Source organism: Stomoxys calcitrans, chromosome 1 (assembly GCF_963082655.1).
Source record: "Stomoxys calcitrans chromosome 1, idStoCalc2.1, whole genome shotgun sequence".
Classification (NCBI taxonomy): domain Eukaryota; kingdom Metazoa; phylum Arthropoda; class Insecta; order Diptera; family Muscidae; genus Stomoxys; species Stomoxys calcitrans.
In genome coordinates this window covers 268,827,365-268,846,170 of record NC_081552.1, presented here as the reverse complement: position 1 = coordinate 268,846,170, position 18,806 = coordinate 268,827,365, and the positions used below count along the sequence as shown (strand labels likewise).

The 18,806-nt window shown below is 41.5% G+C and overlaps 2 protein-coding genes across 4 annotated transcripts in view; one reads left to right on the top strand and one right to left on the bottom strand.

Annotated features, from left to right (window-relative positions):
- The window catches only part of LOC106089952 (HIV Tat-specific factor 1), a 52,968-nt gene that overhangs the window by 728 nt on the left and 33,434 nt on the right, over positions 1 to 18,806 (top strand). The gene's annotated exons all lie outside the window — the stretch shown is intronic.
- Positions 716 to 18,168, bottom strand: LOC106089942 (X-linked retinitis pigmentosa GTPase regulator). 3 transcript variants are annotated; one of them, XR_001221729.2, is made up of 7 exons: positions 17,835 to 18,168; positions 9,065 to 9,277; positions 8,750 to 8,965; positions 6,256 to 7,473; positions 4,902 to 6,176; positions 921 to 1,015; positions 716 to 851 (listed from the first exon to the last, which is right to left on the bottom strand). XR_001221729.2 is itself a non-coding variant. In XM_013255945.2 (6 exons), the coding sequence occupies exons 1-6, from the start codon at positions 17,971 to 17,973 to the stop codon at positions 751 to 753; spliced, it is 3,162 nt and encodes a 1,053-aa protein (XP_013111399.2). In that variant the 5' UTR covers positions 17,974 to 18,168; the 3' UTR covers positions 716 to 750. The 3 variants fall into 3 exon arrangements, 1 of the variants encoding a protein (XP_013111399.2); XR_001221730.2 differs by having other exon boundaries at positions 926 to 1,015; XM_013255945.2 differs by lacking the exon at positions 921 to 1,015.

The window sequence follows — 18,806 nt, the reverse complement described above, 5'->3', positions numbered from 1 at the left end:
GACATCATGTAGTTATGTCTTCGCATCCGTAGGATCTTTGTCTTTTGATGGAGGTGGTCCACGTGAGAAGAGCGGCATTTTGACAGATATGAATATTACTCCACTACGTGTCACAAAACTGACGAGACCGCAGTGGCGCTGCATAATTTACCAAAGACCGGCCTATTGCCACGAGGACCGTCCTATCACATGGTCTGGGCAGATTGAAGTGTCTTGGCTACTGGTGATAGAAGGGAGATTGGTCTGTACGTCTCCCCCTTACTCGTGTCGTTTCCATGCTTCAGTAGCGGGATCCCACTGCCAGACATCGGGTACAAATTATTGGGCGCCCCTGTAGCCGAGTTAGTAGCGTGCTTGGATTTCCAGTGCAGGGGTCGTGGGTTTGATTCCAGCCAGAAGCCTTGGTCTGTCGCTACTGTGGTATCACAATGGACTTGAAATTGTCTAACTGCATTTTTGAGCACTCAAAACATCGATCTTTGGTATCAAGTGCATCGCGCAAAATTCCCTTTGGGAAATGTGTATCCTGGAGACCTTATGATGAATTGAACTCGGTGCCAGACAAACCACCATGGAATCATAAAACTTAGAATCCATTTTTTGGTCTAAAATTAATATCCTATAAGGCTTTTCCCAAAGAAAGACGATCGTTTGTTGAGCTACACTGCATGTTTATTTGGTTTTCCCCCTTTCTTTAAATAATTAAACAAATGCAACGAAGTTAGTTTTTTTTTATTGCTAAAAACCCAATTATAATATGGTGCATATTTTGGAGCCATTTTCCGGGCGCATATTTGCCGGCTGCAGGGCCAATTCATCTTGTTCAGAGTAGCGAGGGGGCGGAGGTTGATCTGCAAAGAGAAGACAATTTTCAGAATTAGTTTAAACAGTAAAACGATTATGGTACGGAACATCAATACTCCACAATCCAAACAAAGTCATAGTTTCCATGTCTTAAGGAAGATGAAGTTTAATTGTTCCCCATCAATTCATTCTCTCCGCATCTAGGATTGATCTAACAGTTCAATGAAATATCAACAAAAGAAAAGTATTGATATAATATTTTAGCATACTTCATTTGCAGAACCACAAAATCTACAAACAAGGAAAAAAAGAGTTTACAATTGAAACTGGCCGAAGTTTCAGGATGGATGGATTGCTTGTAGTGTAGTGTGTTTGTGGTTTATGGAACCTCGACTTTTATGGAAAATTAAAAGTACATATGGAGTTAAATGTGAGGAACTACTGAAACTGGGAAAGGACTCAGGCCAGGAAGAATCGTGCAGATCGATTTTCTTCCTCACCAGATGATTGGTGTTCATTGTTATCATGAGAAGCTCATGCTGCCGCGTCCACAGGTTGCGGATAGTGTTATGGTCCGTAGAAGTAGCTGCAACTGCAATAGCGGACAATCATCGGTAAAGGTGCAATCACACTATGTGTTCTTGTCTAATGACATGTCAAATGAACGAATGAAAATAGCACATGAAAATCATTTCTCAAAATAGCAATGCTATTGTTTCGATTAGAGCGGTGCTCTAATCCTTCTGACAAAAACATAAAGAAATCTGCTGTTTTTGTTGTCATTGTTGAGTAAAAGCAACCCCAAATGAAATTATTTTCCCAACTTTATGATTTAAACAGATTTTTCAACAACGGAGGACGTGTTGAGGGTTTTGATGAAAACCCATTTTCCACAGGATACGAAGGGACTCACGGAGACTCACCGAAATCTTGAAATAATGACGTTGATCGAAGGTTTATGGTGAAGGAATCTTTTAGGAGCTTCAAATATACCTGATGGTATATTTCCGGCATTACTACAGAAAGAGGCAGACTATCTGGCGCCTCATCTGGCCAAAATGTTCACAGCGTGCCTAGGACTTGTATATACTCCGAAAGCCTGGCAGGAGGCAAGGGTGGTGTTTATACCCAAGTCCGGCAAGGCAAGTTATGCGACACCAAAGACCTACAGACCCCTAAGCCATACGTCCTTTCTACTCAAAACCATGAAACGTGTTGTGGACACCCATGATAAAGAGTAGGACATCCAGCAACTGCTCAAATACAAACAGCATGCCTACGCCAAGGGAAGGTCGGTGGAGACTACCCTGCACGAGGTTGTGCATAAAATAGAAATATCCTTCGATGCCAAATCCTTGCCTATGTCAAGGAAAGGTCGGTGGAGACTACCCTACACGAGGTTGTGCATAAAATAGAAGAATCCTTCGATGCCAAAACGTGCACACTGGCGGTATGTATAGACATCGAGGGGGCTTTTAACAATGTGCGGATCGACACACTGATCCAATCCTTAGACCAGTACCGGGTGGACCCGATCCTTAGAGACCGGATAAGCTAAGCAACAGGTGGATAAATTGTGTGTCCCATGGCATAAATATAAGGGAGAAAGTGGCACAGGGCACGCCACACAGGGGTATTTTATCGCCACTCCTATGGGTGACCACCATGAATGACCTATTACGGATGCTGATTGAGGAGCGATTTGAACCCGACTACTACGCAGACGATGTTAAAATACTTCTAAGGGGTAAGGATTCGAACGAGCTATGCAGAAGGGCCGCAAGGGTCTTGCATTTGGCTTAGGACTGGGCTAGACCCAGAGATCTCAATGTTAACCCAGAGAAGACTGAAATATGTCTGTTCACGAGGAAGACGAAGGGGGGCCTATTTAACGCACCACGTTTCGTCAATAAGACGATTTCGAGATGTGATCTAGGACAGGAAACTGAATTGGAAGTATCACATTCAGGAGCCACAGATGTTGGGCACTATGTAGACGGGCCGTAGGCTCGAAATGGGGCCTGAATCCGAGGATAGTCCACTGGTTCTACAGGAGCGTGATTAGACCAATACTTAAAGAGTAGGACATCAGTAGTTTGGTGGACTGCTATGGGGAAAAGATGCAACATAAGGACCATACAACAGGTTCAGGGAACATGTTGTGGCATAGGCGGAGCGATGAGGACCACGCCCACTAGGGCACTGGAGACTATTCTAAATATACGACCCATTGACATACAGATTAAGTGTGAGACAGCCACTGCGGCTTTGAGGCTTAAAGCGATGGGAGAATGCATTGAGGATGGGAGCAGCTCATACCATGGCGGTATAATCGAGGCGACGATAGGAAACCTGAAAGGAAGGAAAGAGGTTTCCGATCGGATACCTGAGATGAACCTTGAAGTCGAGTCCAAGGCACTGCTGCCATCGGCACAGTCATGGATTGACGGAACCTTAGTACTGGCATCTGGAATATCATGTTACACGAAGCTAGAGGACAGAGTGGGCCTGGAGGTTTACATTGAGAACCCAGGGACTGAAATCTGTTTTAGACTGCCAGACCATAATACGGTCCTGCAGGCGGAGATGCGGGCGATCACGGAATGCCTGAAGTGGTGTGGTGCTAACGCGAGGACGTCGAGTATGAACATCTTTACCGACAGTAAAATTGCCATAAGGGTAATAACAACCAGGACGGTAAGGTCACGAACAGTCTTGCAGTGTAAGAAGGAGATTAACGCCTTCTAGTTTGGGTGCCGGGCCATAACGGAGTAAGGGGAAATGAAAGGGCAGACGATTTGGCGGTGAAGGCCAGAGGACTGCCGTCAACAAACTTGGTTAAACCGAAGCCTTTCGGGTCGACGCAGTCCGAGTTAAGGGAGTGGGCGACGAATGCGCATGCAACATTGTGAAACAGCTAAACGGTCGGATCGTGAGAAAACGAGGCTTTTACTGAAAGGAAGCAAGAAGGAGGACAGTATAGCTTTTGTTATCATAACGGGACACAAAGGACTACGAGCTCACTTGTTTAAAATCGGTGCGGCAAGTGATAGCATGTGTAGGGCATGCGGGGAAGATGATGAGACGTTGCCCGGCTTTCGCGTCTAACAGATACCGGCACTTAGGTGGAGACACAATACCAGAGATGAACCAACTTAGGGGAGTGGTATTGAAAACAATTAAGGATTTTGTAAGTAGTACGGAATTCCTAACTTGAAATTTTCTTTTAGCAAAGGTGCTGATGAAGTTACATGGCGTAACAGAAATCATGATATCCTAGCCAGTCAAAGTATTTTGAATAACAGCACACACTTGCTCAACTTTTACAAGTTCTTTCTTTGCTATTCATTGAATAGAAATATGATTGGGAGCTGGAAGATGTGCGAAAAACCACGAAAATTCGTAGTGTGAAATTTTCTATGACTTCTAACAACTGTGTCAAGTATGGTCCAAAACCTGATATAGGTCCCATATAAACTGATCTCCCGATTTTACTCCTTGAGCCTCCAGAGAGCACAATTCTTCTCAGAGTCGTTTGCACAACGACTTCTTCTATGACCTCTAACATACATGCCAAGTATGGCCTGAATCGGTCTAAAACCGAGGGCATATAGCTGTCATATAAACCGATCTGCCGATTGCACTTCCTGAGACCTTCTTGTCTGATTTTGCTGAAATTTTGAACAACGACTTCTCCTATGACCTTCTTCGTAAGTAAGCCAAATATGGTGTGAATCGATCCATAACCTGATATAGCTCCCATAAAATGTGATCTCCCGATTTTATTTCTTGAGCCCCAAAAGGGCGTAAGTCTTATTCGCTCATTGACTTTCACTATGGTCTTATGACATGAATCTGATGAAGAATCGGTGGACGCAATTTTATTTTTTTTTCAGAAATTGGAATCCAAAGTTGGTTTGAAATTCCATGCAAATCCAAATGCCTCTGAAATCATAAAATTCTAAACCAGCCTCGGGCAAAATTTTGAAAAAAATTGGCTGGGTTTAGGAAACATATTCCAAAGTCCAAATAATGGAGTTATTTCAATTATCCTTCTAAGATAATACAAAAAAAAAAAAGAATCCAAGGAAACTTACCTTCGATAATTTGTACAGCTTTCTCATTGCGACAGGATAAATTCTTCGATTTCTCTCGCATATCTTGGAAAAATTTGGAAAATTTACTCTTTTCCTCAACCACCACTTCCTCGACATGCCCCAGGCGATTCTCTGTGGCCATACTGGCGGCCTCCATATCCTCCTGGAATGCCTTCTTACTACGTTCGATCATGGCATCTAGTTCGGGATCGAATGGAACTGTGGCATCCTGGTCAAAGGGGTTGTTGCCCTCGAAGGGATTATTATTTTCGAAGGGATTGCCGGCCGAAGTGTGTGCTGAATTCACTGAAGCTGTGGTTCGTTCGTCGTCTTCTTGAGCGCCACCAGGTGTGTTGGTTGATTGGGATGTGGGAAGTGTTTTACTGCCACCACTGTCTTTGGCACTGATTTCCGCATTGAGTTCCTCGATTGCGTCTAGCCCATTGTCAGGGGGCGGCACAATTTCAACATCCACTTTGTTGTGTTTTTTGCCCTGTAGTAGGGAACTCAGGCTATTTTTAGCATCTTGAACTTCGTGAGAGATTTTCGATGTGACAGCGCCCACAGCATGACGAGTATCTCCGGCCATTTTGCGCAGGGCATTGCCCATGGAATCCTTGGCTTCGCCTGTGGCCTTGGCAGCATTGCTACCCATTGTTTCCAGGGCTTGGCGGGCGTCATCTGTGGCCTTTGCAGCCGTGTTACCCACATTCTCCATGGTATGCTTGGCACCCTTGGCTGCTTTTTTAGCGTTTTCAGTAACAGCCTCTACGGCTCCCATGGCCCCTGAGGCAGCTTTCATGGCTGCCGACTCTACGGTGTCTTTGGCTCCAGCGAATTTGGTCTCAACCGATTCGCCCGCTCCTTTGGCCGCACTTTCCAGTGACTCCTTGGCTTCGGTAAATTTAGAGCCGACTTTTTCGCCAATAGTATTGGCTTTTTCTTTGACTGCCTCTTCGGCTTCCGCCTTAGTGGCTTGAACCTTTTCAACTGTCTCATCTACTTCATCGCCCACATGCTCGATGAAATCTTCAGCCTGTTTTCTGATGGTAGATTTGCTGTCCTCCTCGTCATCGGTTTCGTCTGCAGAGTCTTCTGAGTCCAGTCGGTCTTTTTTAACATTTGCCGTGACATCAATGCCGTTGTTGATGAAACGTATTTCGTTAATTGTCACAGTGTGGTCCAATGGGTCAGTGGTCTCTCTAATCTCCACGGTTAGTTGTTCGTCATCTTCGGTGGGTGGTGTGGGCGTTGATACACTTAGTCCAGGTTTAGCTTGGGATAGAAAATAAAAAAGCAGAGAGTTCAATAAAAGTCGTTGACATGGAAAAATGTCTGAAAATCTTAAACCTACCCACAATGGATTCAGGGATATTTTCCAGACTTCCCACCAACCTAGGCGACGTATGGTCGATGTTGTCCTCGTTAAGGGCTTTTGCGTAGGAGGAGTCTTGCACTGGGGTCTTTTTAATTGCCGTCTGTGGAGAACTACTTGCACTACTGCCCTCTGGGTATGGAGTGCGTGGACGCAGGGAGTTGTTTTGCGATTTCTTCAAGGAAATCACGCTTTTGCGCGACTTAAGGGACTCCGTAGGTGATTTTCCGCGGCTTGAAGAGTTGTCAAGATGATCACTTTCTAGGTGCGCATCTGCATCTGCGGCTGCACTATTATGGTTGTGGTTATTGTTGCTCCCCCCTTCCTCCAAATTATTATTGGAGTCTGTAGTTCCGTTTTGGGGTGTGCCGTCTGTTTCTCCTACATCTTCCACCCCCTCACTTATTGTTTCATGTACCGGTGTGTTGGTCTTTGGCCGTTCAGGAATGGCTTCCATGAATGCACTACTCATCTGGGGGCTCTTTTGATTTGCCTCTGCTAACGAGGTGGTCGCGGTATTTTTCATTCTACCCATTAGACCACCTGTGGTATTGGCCATTATCGTACTTTGAGACATTACTCGGAGGTGTTCTGCAGCAGGACCCATGCTGGCCGCCAATGCCGATGATCTGGGCAAACCATGGACCAGTACATGTTGATCACCCAAAGCCATATCCAATAGGCGAAGATTTTTGAACTTTGAAATTTCTCGAAAAGTTTTCAAGTGATGGCCACTCTCCGAGAAGGTGGTGTAGAACTTATTCACTTTGGTGAGCACCGCATAGAATGAGGTGCCCTTGAGCAATTTCCAAATGGGTCCATTCTCTTCGCTGTCATAGTCGTAGAACCTTTGAAAGATGAGACTTTTGTTACGCAGCGACTCTAGGCTACGATAAATGCTGCCACCATTGGTAACAATGAAAATTTCACTCGCATGCGATATGTGGACGAACACAATCTGCTCATTGGGCGAGAGATTCTTCTGCAGTTCGGTGAATTGTGTAAACACAAATTCATTTAAATGACCCGTCAGATAAAGGTTTCCCTTTTCGGTTAGCACAAGCGTTGATTTGGGGCCACAAGCAAACTGCCGTATGGGAGAGTCCAAAACTATTTCATGTGGTGCCAAGAGAGCCTCATCGGAGCTGCCCAATTGATTGGCTTGGTTTGAGCCCCAGCCTATAAGGCGTCCAAAAGCTGAAATGTACAAGAAAATAAAAGAACGCAATTTGAAGGCAGCGTATAAGAAATGTAAAGAAGGCCACCGTATTCGCAGATGTTAGCATGTCCTATAACTCTTAAGGACTCTGGGTGATTACGCTATTGGCGAGCACATCAGCATCATTTTGTCAGCGGTGGTTAACCGATCATATAGGAGCTGTGTCAGATTATAAACCGATTCGAATACTCCACCACCCGAGCCTCTTTGAAAAAATTCCATTTGCCAAGCATCAGCATGAAAACTGCATATCACAATAACAACCCGACACGGGATGACTGTGAAGACTACACGCGTTAGAACTCTGAGCTCCGATTTGGGTAGTGTTCGTCGTCATCACGAGTAGCTCAGCGGGAACTAGATAGTCAGTATCAGATAGTCAATCAGCGATATCAAGTGGAGCGTCTCAGTGAGAGGCTGTCCGGCACCGGCTCTTGCTCAACCACTCCACCAAACTTGTTAATCAAAACAGCAAAAATGTTTGCTAAAACAGCAGTTTTTGTCTGCTGACTCGGTGTTTCTTTGGTAGTAAACGAGAGAGATAATTTTTGAGCTCTTAGCTGCTGGGTGAATTAGGGGATCTAGGAAAAACCCGATAGGGAAAAGGAAAAAGCTGCCTAAAACCCTTTTTAATTCGACAAATGATGATCGATTTAAAATTTTGTAGATACATTTATGTATCTTTAACCAAAAATCTAGATGTCACGGGATATGGCATTTAACGAAATCCAACAGAAACACCCTCATTGGTCGAGCCATTAGTATCTCCATTAAATTCACTGAGCTCATGGGCAATATTTGAATGGGGAGGGGGGGAAAACACTAAAACAAAAACTGTACCGAGTGAGCAGATATTTATTTACACGCGATATTCGCATATTTCAGGTGGGGGTGTCCTCAAGCGTTCTGCACGGCGGCAGGCCTTAATGTAAATACGTTGTTATCTGTGCGGTGGCATTCCTGCGACGCCCCACAGCAAATGTGCTATACGGAGGTCCTTCCGTTTTGCATGTCATAAATAATCAATAGTCGCGTTTTGCATTCTGGTGTTTTGGAGAAAAGGACCTGTTGTTTATTTTATGCAGTTTCCATGTTTGCACTTCAGCTGTTAGCCAACTGCCATGAGTGGTGGCTGGTGCAGCGGCGGCACGAGGCGGGGGTAAGTGCAAAATGGCTAACAAACATTGACTGTGTGAAAGAGGCAAAAGCTTTGGCCAAGTCTAGAAGAGTACATAAAGGGAAAAGCAAACTTACAGGTCAATACAACGAAATGTTCATTGCCGGCCAGAACACTGACAAAGTTTTCGGCCTCCTCGTTGTCGGCCAAGCAGTCATCGAACTCTTCCAAACGGAAGGGTTTGCGTATAATTTCACATGGCTCCTCGTTGACTGTTGCTTCGGTGAAATTGGATGAGACTGGGCTCTCGCTGGAGAATATATTGCGGCCCGTAAAGAACAGCTCATTGGAGACTGAAAAGACAAACCATAGATTTACGATGTAGAGGTCTTAAAAGATACCATCATGCACAGGAATTTTGAATTAGTTTCGGATATCGAGTCAGAACTTACATGTCAAAATCACCGACCAATCGTGGCCGTAGGCTATGTCCGCCACTTTCAGGCCCAATACTTTCAAAGACTTTACGCATGTCGGCTTTGTAATTATATCACCATTGTTGTTGTTGTTATTATTGTTGTGTTGGTTGCTGCCATTGGACAAGTGACCTCCTATGCCCAGTTGTCCATAGTGATTTTCACCCCATACAAATAAACGTCCTGATTCTGATAAAAGAATGGAAAAATGTTCAGTCATATTTTATTTTAGTTTTGTGTGCGCTTTCCACTGCTCGGTGGTGTGATTGATTGTTCGTTGGGTTGCAAAAGGAAAATGAAAGAGTTTCCAAATGACCATGATGGTGAAACCCAGCAACCCTACCTGGCTAGGTTAATACTCGTACTGAAGTAGAAACCCTATTTTGTTTTTGCAATTGTAGAACTTGGTAGTTGCGTCTAATATTCCCTTTAGAAGCATAGCCAAAGTCGCATTATTATAATTTTTCAATCAAGAACTGGACCCTAGGAGTATTTGGAATAAGTCGCTAAAGTCAGTTTATTTCCTACTTAAATTATTACAGTTATATTACAAAACTTTGGGGAAACAAGTAAAAGCCTGCTAAGTCCGGCTGGGCCGAATCTTATATACCCTCCACCATGGATCGCATTTGCCGAGTTCTTTGCGTAGTATCTCTGTTCAGGCAAACAGAGAATAATGCATAAGGACTGTTATGCTATTCGAGCTATATCAAGTTATAGTCCGATTCGGACCATAAATGGATTGAATACTGAACATTGTAGAAGTCATTGTGAAATTTTTCAGTCCATTCGGATAAGAATTGCGCCATGTAGGGGCTTAAGAAGCAAAATCGGGAGATCGGTATATATGGGAGCTGTATCAAGCAATAGATCGATTCCGATTATATTGTACACGTATGTTGAGGGCCATTGGAGAAGCCGTTGTACAAAATTTGTGCTAAATCGTAGGAGAATTGCGCCCTCAAGCAGCTCAAGAAGTCAAAATCCAAGATCGGTTTATATGGCATCTATACCGGGTTATGGATCGATTTGGACCATGCTTCGCACAAATGTTGGAAGTCATCTCAAAACACCCCATGCAAAATTACAGCCAAATCGGATAAGAATTACGCCTTCTAAAAGCTCAAGAAGCCAAGAAGTCAAGATCCAAGCTCGGTTTATATGGCTCCTATACCAGGTTATGGATCGATTTGGACCATGCTTCGCACAAATGTTGGAAGTCATATCAAAACACCAGGTTATGAACCGATTTGAACCATACTCAACACAGTTGTTGGAAATCATAACAAAACATCTCATGCAAAATTTCAGCCAACTTGGATAATAACTGAGGCTCAAGAAGTCAAGATCCCAAATCGGTTTATATGACTGCTATATCAGGTTATGGACCGATTTGCTCCATACTAAGCACAGTTGTTGGAAGTTATAAAAAAACACCTCATGCAAAATTTCAAATCGGTTCATAACCTGATATAGCTGCCATATAAACCGATCTTGGGTCTTGACTTCTTGAGCCTCTAGAGGGCGTAATTCTTATCTGATTGGAATGGAATTTTGCACGACGTGTTTTGTTATGATATCCAACAACTGTGCTAAGTATGGTTCAAATCGGTCTATAACCTGATATAGCTGCCATATAAACCGATCTTGGGTCTTGACTTCTTGAGCCTCAAGAGGGCGCAATTCTTATCTGATTGGAATGAAATTTGGCCGATGTGTTTCGCTATGACTTCCAACAACTGCGTCAAGTATGGTTCAAATCGGTCCATAACCTGATATAGCTGCCATATAAACCGATCTTGGGTCTTGACTTCTAGAGGGCGCAATTCTTATCCGATTGGAATGAAATTTTGCACGACGAGTTTCACTATGACTTCCAACAACTGCGCCAAGTATGGTTCAAATCAGCCCATAACCTGATATAGCTGTTATATAAACCGATCTTGAGCCTTGATTTCTTGAGCCACTAGAGGGCGCAATTCTCATCCGATTTGAGTGAAATATTTTGTTACGATTTCCAACAACTATGCGTTGTATGGTTTAATTCGGTCAATAACCTGATATAGTTTTCATATAAACCCACCTGGGGACTTGACATCTTGAGCTGCTAGAGGACGCAATTCCATTCCGATTTGGCTGAAATTTTTGCATGGCGTATTTTATTATGATTTTCAACAACTGTGCCAAAAAGGTTTCAAATCGGTTCATAACCTTATATAGCTGCTTTATAAACCGATCTGGGATCTTGACTTCTTGAGCCTCTAGAGGTCGCAATCCGATCCGATTTGCCTGAAAATTTGTACGACGGATCCTCTCATGACCATCAACATACGTGTTTATTATGGTCTGAATCGGTCATAGCTTGATACAGCTCCCATATGAATCGATCTCTCTATTTTACTTCTTGTTTTTGCCTAAGAAGAGATGCCGGGGAAAGAAATCGACAAATGCGATCCATGGTGGAGGGTTTATAAGATTCGGCCCGTCTAAACTTAGCACGCTTTTACTTGTTTTAGATTCTTATTGTTTTGAGAACTTCCCTGTATTGGCGGTATGCAATCGGATTTGCAAGCTATTAGAGTTTTTAAAACTATCTTTCTGGTTCAACGGTGGGAACTAGGAGGCATCTTCCTTTTCCAGACTGTCAAAAGATAGCCCCCCCTAACATAAGCTTTGGCTTGTAAAATTCTAACACGAATATGTAATCCATGGTTATGGACAATCTAGCCTCGGCCATTTTTAAACAAGACTCATGAAACCCTTAAATCTCTTAATTGCATCTGCTCTGTATACAATTTTCTTTTCTCCTATGACAATGGACAATGTCGGACACAAATGACAGCCATCAAAAGGCATCCCCAAATACACTTTGAATAAGTTCTTAAAAAATTCTGACAGTCATCTAGCTCATATGTCCTTGCAAACAATGTGCGTATCACTTTTCCGACGGGGTGTGACAAGCAAATAATCCAAGTTATGATACATGCCTTATGCCAGTAGAAGAGTTGGTGGGACGGTGGAAAACAAGAAACAAAACCAAAGCAATAAAACATTCAATGGCTATATTGTTATTAAGATATTTATTCGGGACATTAAATCCAACATTGTTTTATTGAGGTTTTTTGTTTTTGTTTCTGTTTATTTTTTTTTTGGCTGGTTTGCGAGTAATGGACGGTGGGTGTCCTTGATAGACTATTTGTTCAATCTAGTTTGTGTTTAAGCGAGTGTATGTGTGTGTGTGGGTGTGTGTGCATGGATAGATTTAATCTACTGAAATCAACTACTGACCGTCATATACGATAAACATTGTACAACAACAATAACAACGAAATGATTGTCGTGTTGTTTTGGTTTTATGGCAATCCCCAACACCGACAAAACTGTGCTGTGACCCCTCAAACACATGAATGCTTGCTCAGTGTTCAATGTTTCAAATTTACTCGAAAAACAAAAAAAGTTGCCTAATTTCTATATTCCTCTGCCGCTTACTCATGCACTCATGCCGGATAATAATGCCTTCAGTGTTTTTTCTCCCGTATCCTTTCATTCATGCCGCCAAAATCTTACCAAGACTTTCACTTGGAAACACGTTTTTGCGTTGTGTGGCCATTGAAAACGACTTTCTGATGTTCTGGCATTTCCTCCATTTCCATCTTGGTGGTAGCCTGCACTCAAAGCCCACCTGCCCATCAACCTGCTGCTGAGCGGGAGGATTAACGAAAAGTGAAAGTTCTTGCAATTGAAATCGTCAAGAGTTTCGAGGCAATAATTGCCGGCAACATGCAATGGCAAGTGGTTGGCGGCGGCATTGGCAGCGCCTAAAGGCGAATGAATGACTGAAGAAAGTGTTCACCAAAAGTTTAAGTGTTTAAAAATCTTTAACAACTTCGTTGCTATGCTTGGAAACTACACTTTGACGACACATAACACAGTGACAGCATTTTTAACGAGAGTGTATTTTTGTACTGTTTGAGTATATCGAAACATTCTTAACTTGTCTCGTGCGGTTTTTGAAATTACAAAGTATTTGGTTTTTTGGGACAAAGGAATTATGGTTTACATTGATGGGTTTAGCACATATAAAATAACGGCTATTTGTTTAGAAGTACTAATTAAAACGATGAAAATACATGGCATTTGAAATTCTCAACAGGCTTCTAATGTGAATGTAGTCCAGCGGTGGGCAGGCGTACGTATATACACCCAAAAAAATTTGTCTGCTAATATCAGCAAGCGTTGTCTGCTGACATTAAATTAAAATTGTTTATCTTTTCAGTGAAACCATATAAAATTGTTGAACTTGTAAACAACAAGTGAAGCACTCGCTTTGCAACAAGTGAAACACTCGCAATTTGCCAATTTTAGGCGTACGTTTTTTGTTTAAAAACCAAAATATGATCTTAGTAAAGGGTGATTTTTTTGAGGTTAGGATTTTCATGCATTAGTATTTGACAGATCACGTGGGATTTCAGACATGGTGTCAAAGAGAAAGATGCTCAGTATGCTTTGACATTTCATCATGAATAGACTTACTAACGAGCAACGCTTGCAAATCATTGAATTTTATTACCAAAATCAGTGTTCGGTTCGAAATGTGTTCATTCACCGTTCAGCGATGAGGCTCATTTCTGGTTGAATGGCTACGTAAATAAGCAAAATTGCCGCATTTGGAGTGAAGAGCAACCAGAAGCCGTTCAAGAACTGCCCATGCATCCCGAAAAATGCACTGTTTGGTGTGGTTTGTACGCTGGTGGAATCATTGGACCGTATTTTTTCAAAGATGCTGTTGGACGCAACGTTACGGTGAATGAACACATTTCGAACCGAATACTGATTTTGGTAATAAAATTCTATGATTTGCAAGCGTTGCTCGTTAGTAAGTCTATTCATGATGAAATGTCAAAGCATACTGAGCATCTTTCTCTTTGACACCATGTCTGAAATCCCACGTGATCTGTCAAATACTAATGCATGAAAATCCTAACCTTAAAAAAATCACCCTTTAGTTATTTTGTCTGCGGTCCCAATTTCAGCAGACTTTCTGCTGTTACAGCAAACATTTTTGCTGTTTTTACTAAAAATTTCTCTAAGTGTATATTTCCTCGCTTGTGGGCTTATGTTCCTGTGTACATATATGCAGAAGATCCTGCAAAAATAATGTTAGTGACATTTTTTCCATTTTCTTTTTTTGATGGATATTGAGAGAGAATAGTTGATTACGATGCCTCTCTAAATATGGGAGCTGTACCATGGACCGTTATGAAATGAGACAGCCCTCACATCAATGATTTTGATGTATGCGCCTTTCAAGGTTTGATTACGTTTTTGGGTGATCGCATGTCGCTTACATATAAACTTAACTGAAATATTTTGATTAGTAATGGAAATAATACCTTGCACCTTCACTATAAGTTTAGATTGGGCGCTATCATTATATGATCGATTTATCTAAATCTGAAAAAATTTTGGTGGACTCTGGCGGAGAAGGGTGCTGTAGCAACTCCGGGTTTACAAGTGAAAATCAGGCGAGGCATGAAATAGGCAATAAGCAGAACAGAAAAACCAATCCTTACCAAATTTCGTGTAGATCGGTCGTAAAATATACAGTGTTATATATAACAAGTAAAAGCGTGCTAAGTTCGGCCGGCCGAATCTTATATACCATCCACCATGGATCGCATTTGTCGAGTTCTTTTCCCGGCATCTCTTCTTAGGCAAAAAGGATATAAGAAAAGATTTGCTCTGCTATTAGAGCGATATCAAGATATGGTCGGGTACGGACCACAATTAAATTATATGTTGGAGACCTGTGTAAAATGTCAGCCAATTTGAATAAGAATTGCGCCCTTTGGGGGCTCAAGAAGTAAAAAAAAGATCGATTTATATGACAGCTGTATTAGGCTATAGAACGATTCAGATCATTATAAACACGTATGTTGATGGTCATGAGAGAATCTGTCGTACAAAATTTCAAGCAAATCAGATAATAATTGCGACCTCTAGAGGCTCAAGAAGTCAAGATCCCAGATCAGTTTATATGGCAGCTATATCAGATTATTGACCGATTTGAACCTTATTTAGCACAGCTGTTGAAAGTCATAATGAAACGCGCCGTGCAAAATTTCAGCCAAATCGGATGAGAATTGTGCCCTCTAGTGGCTCAAGAAGTCAAGACCCGAGATCGGTTTATATGGCAGCTATATCAGGTTATTGACCGATTTTAACCATACTCAGCACTGTTGTTGGGAGTCATAGCAAAACACCTCATGCAAAATTTCAGCCAAATTGGATAAGAATTGTGCCCTCCAGTGACTCAAAAAGTCAAGACTCGAGATCGGTTTATATGGCAGCTATATCAGGTTATGGACTGATTTCAACCATACTCAGCACAGTTGTTGGAAGTCATAATAAAACACCTCATGCAAAATTTCAGCCAAATCGGATAAGAATTGTGCCCATTAGTGGCTCAAGAAGTCAAGACCCGAGATCGGTTTATATGGCAGCTACATCAGGTTATGGACCGATTTCAACCATACTCAACACATTTGTTAGAAGTCATAACAAAACACATCATACAAAATTTCAGCGAAATCGGGTAAAAATTGCTCAAGAAGTCAAGACCCAAGATCGGTTTATATGGCAGCTATATCAAAACATGGACCAATATAGCCCATTTACAATCCCAACCGACCTACACTAATAAGAAGTATTTGTGGCTCTCTTGCAGGTGTATATGGTAAGACTGGCCTTTCCTGCCCCTTCCAAAATGTTGGATTTGAAGTTGAATTTCCTGTCCAGCAAAACACCGAGGTATTTTGCGCTTTCTGTAAATGGAAAATTCTCTCCTCCCAAGGAGGCAGGTGCCACTTGCATCTCCTGCTGAAAAGAACTTCTTCTATCTTGCGCGGATTTACGCCTGGACATCTTTCGGTATTCCACTTCGCTCTGTGCTTTCTTGGTTAAGATGGGGCTATAACAACCATACCGACTTGATACAAGAGGCGATTCTGAATATCTAAAATCTGAATTTGAGCCAACGATCACGAACTTTATTTAAAGATGACCAATTTTCCAACTTTTCAGGAAAACATTTCCTCTGGTGAAAGTGTATTTACTTGGTATAAAGGTTTTTTTTATCTTTAATGGTAGTTTAAAAGATGCTTAAATAAAAAAAAAATTCCAAAAATAATAATTGGAAATACATGCCATGATAATCAATGGGCAATCGAAATTCGAAACGGATGGTTGTATCCATTAGAATATAGTGAAGATAGCATCTTTGTTTTGAAGTTTTCGTTCTTTGGCTTGTAATCATTGCTAAAATACTTCGAGCAAGGAAAAATCCAATTTTTTCTATGTAAAATGTGATCAGAATCGACAAATATATATTTGTATGGGTTAATTTGTTTTATATTTCATTTGAGCTCAGAATTCTATTAAAATGTGTGTTTCTTAAAAGGGTTTGTGTTAAAATCTATCACAACGAACATACGTTCGATGTGGTGCTGGTACAAGTGATTGATTCGGCCTCCCTTGCGTATGATTGATTCAAATGTATTGACACATCGATTATACGTCACCATGTCATGCAATGACCATTCGTTATTTAAATGATGTAAATCTAAATGGTGTACGCTCATCATTTTTATAAATTGATCTACAAGAATTCAACAAACAATTGAAAAACAAGCAGTTTAACAAAAAATAGAAAAACGGGAAATTAAGTTACACATACTCCCAGTTTTCGAGTTCCAACAAGAGTGGACTACATAAAAGTGTGACTACATTTAAGTGGACCTTCATTGATAATAGTAAAAGCTATCGAAATGCTCGGGTCCTAGTTATAGTATACCCACCACCACCAACTAAATACTTAATTTCCCAGGAGGAACAGGGGATACTTCTCTCATATTAATGAGAGCAATCCGATCAAAGTTTAACCTCAATGATAAGAGGCCTTATGCCGAGTCCGATCGGCGTGCCGCATAGTGATGCCGCTTCGTAGAGAAGTTTTAATATGGCAGGGTGCCTCACATATGTAGTCAGCGTTAGTAAGGGCAAAACCACCACTGAAAATTGTTCTGATGTTTACGCCGGGGTTCGAACCTAGGCGTTCGGCGTCGTAGGCGGACATGCTGATATCTGCTGCACCATAATTATAGCCTCGCAACCCAGTAGTTAGCAAGACGCCGAATGCCTGTGTTCGAATTCAAGCGAAAACATCAGAAAACTATTTTCTGCTTTGTCTTTACCCATGAAAAAAAATAGTGTCGCTCTGAGGCACACCTTTCCAAGATGGGTATAAAAAAGAGGTCGTTGTTATTAAATTAAAACTTAAATCGCTTCCCACTTGTTTTTGTTTCACTTTAAGAAATTTATAGTCATCCATCTTTTTGACACGCCATTCCTGGCCATTGCTTTGTATTTTCAAAACCAAAGGGGGTAATAATTTCCACTTAAATGTAAATGCAGGTCAAACTCCCCAAGGAATGTGGTTGGTCAGACTATGTAAAACACCGTTTGCCACCAGCTATAAATACAACTACAAAATGTTTGGTAGTCGAGTAGGCACACTTTAGTGGGTCTGCATACACCATAAATATGAAGAAAGTAAAAGGAAGACATCTACCACCGCCAGGACAACGAATGTCGACGTTCTGTCGGTCTGTCGGTGTGTATTTGTATTTGTATTTGGAATGAGTTTAGGGGGGTTAGGGGTGGGTTGACACAATACAATGAAGATTACCACAAATCACTGCACTTTGATAGGGACCAGCGATGAGCCTTTTTATGGGATCGTTTTTTATGTAGAAATAACTTTGGGTATTTTCGGCCAAGTAGGATTTCCCCAAGGTGAAAATGGCTCCGGTGTTGGGTATATCCATGTTTTAAAGTGTTCTCTTTCCTTGGGTCCAATTTGCTGTTCTCTTGATGGGCACCACTTGTATCCTTTTTCTATTGCTTTTGAAATGTAGCAACAACAATAAAAACACTTAGCCTCTTGACATTTTACGCAATAGTTAAATTACTTCTTGAATAATTTAACACTCGGTCATTCAATTGAATTCTTCTATTTTGTTTTTTTTTTGCTTGGTTTTCATTCGTTTTCCATTTTGTTTTATTGATTGACACAAAAATTTTTTTAAAAATTTTCCATTTCTTGTTTTGTTTTGTTTATTTAATGTGAAAAACTAATCTTGTCATTAATTTGAGTAGACACATGGGGCTATATGGCTTAGCAGTTGTAACCCGGTTTAGCTGGCCATTTATTTGTTTCAATTTGTTCGATGGTTCGCGCGTAGATTTAGAACGCGACGCGGGCGTCTGGTCACTGCAACGGCTACTCTTCAACTGTGCTGTTGGTCAGTAATTCTCTTTGTAGATAGGACTGTTGAGCCACTAAAGTGCTGCCGCGGTTAGTTTATGTCCTGTTGGCTACGCTTTTGTCGTCTAGTCCTCGCCTAAAAGTATGCTAAGTGTTAGTATTTGCTTGACCGTTATGGGGTCTAGTACTAAAGTTGTGTGCTTGCTGTTCATTCACCTACCACACATACACACTCACACTTGTTCTCTTTCAATTGCTCGCTCTTGGTATTGTTCTCTTTTGTGGTAAGTACTAAATTCAAATTAGTTTTGTTGTTGTTTTTTTCTTCTTTTTTTAAAGTATGGGGATAAGTAAATACAATATTTCTTTTTTTTTTTTTTTTGAGGGAAATAC

What these genes read in the sequence shown, in the direction of transcription:
- LOC106089942 (XM_013255945.2), bottom strand. Translation starts at nt 17,973, where the DNA reads ATGGATATACCCAACACCGGAGCCATTTTCACCTTGGGGAAATCCTAC. An exon ending in TTGGTCGGTGATTTTGACAT is followed by an intron (nt 8,966 to 9,064) that starts GTAAGTTCTGAC and finishes TTGTCTTTTCAG; the next exon opens with TCTCCAATGAGCTGTTCTTT. An exon ending in ACATTTCGTTGTATTGACCT is followed by an intron (nt 7,474 to 8,749) that starts GTAAGTTTGCTT and finishes TGTACATTTCAG; the next exon opens with CTTTTGGACGCCTTATAGGC.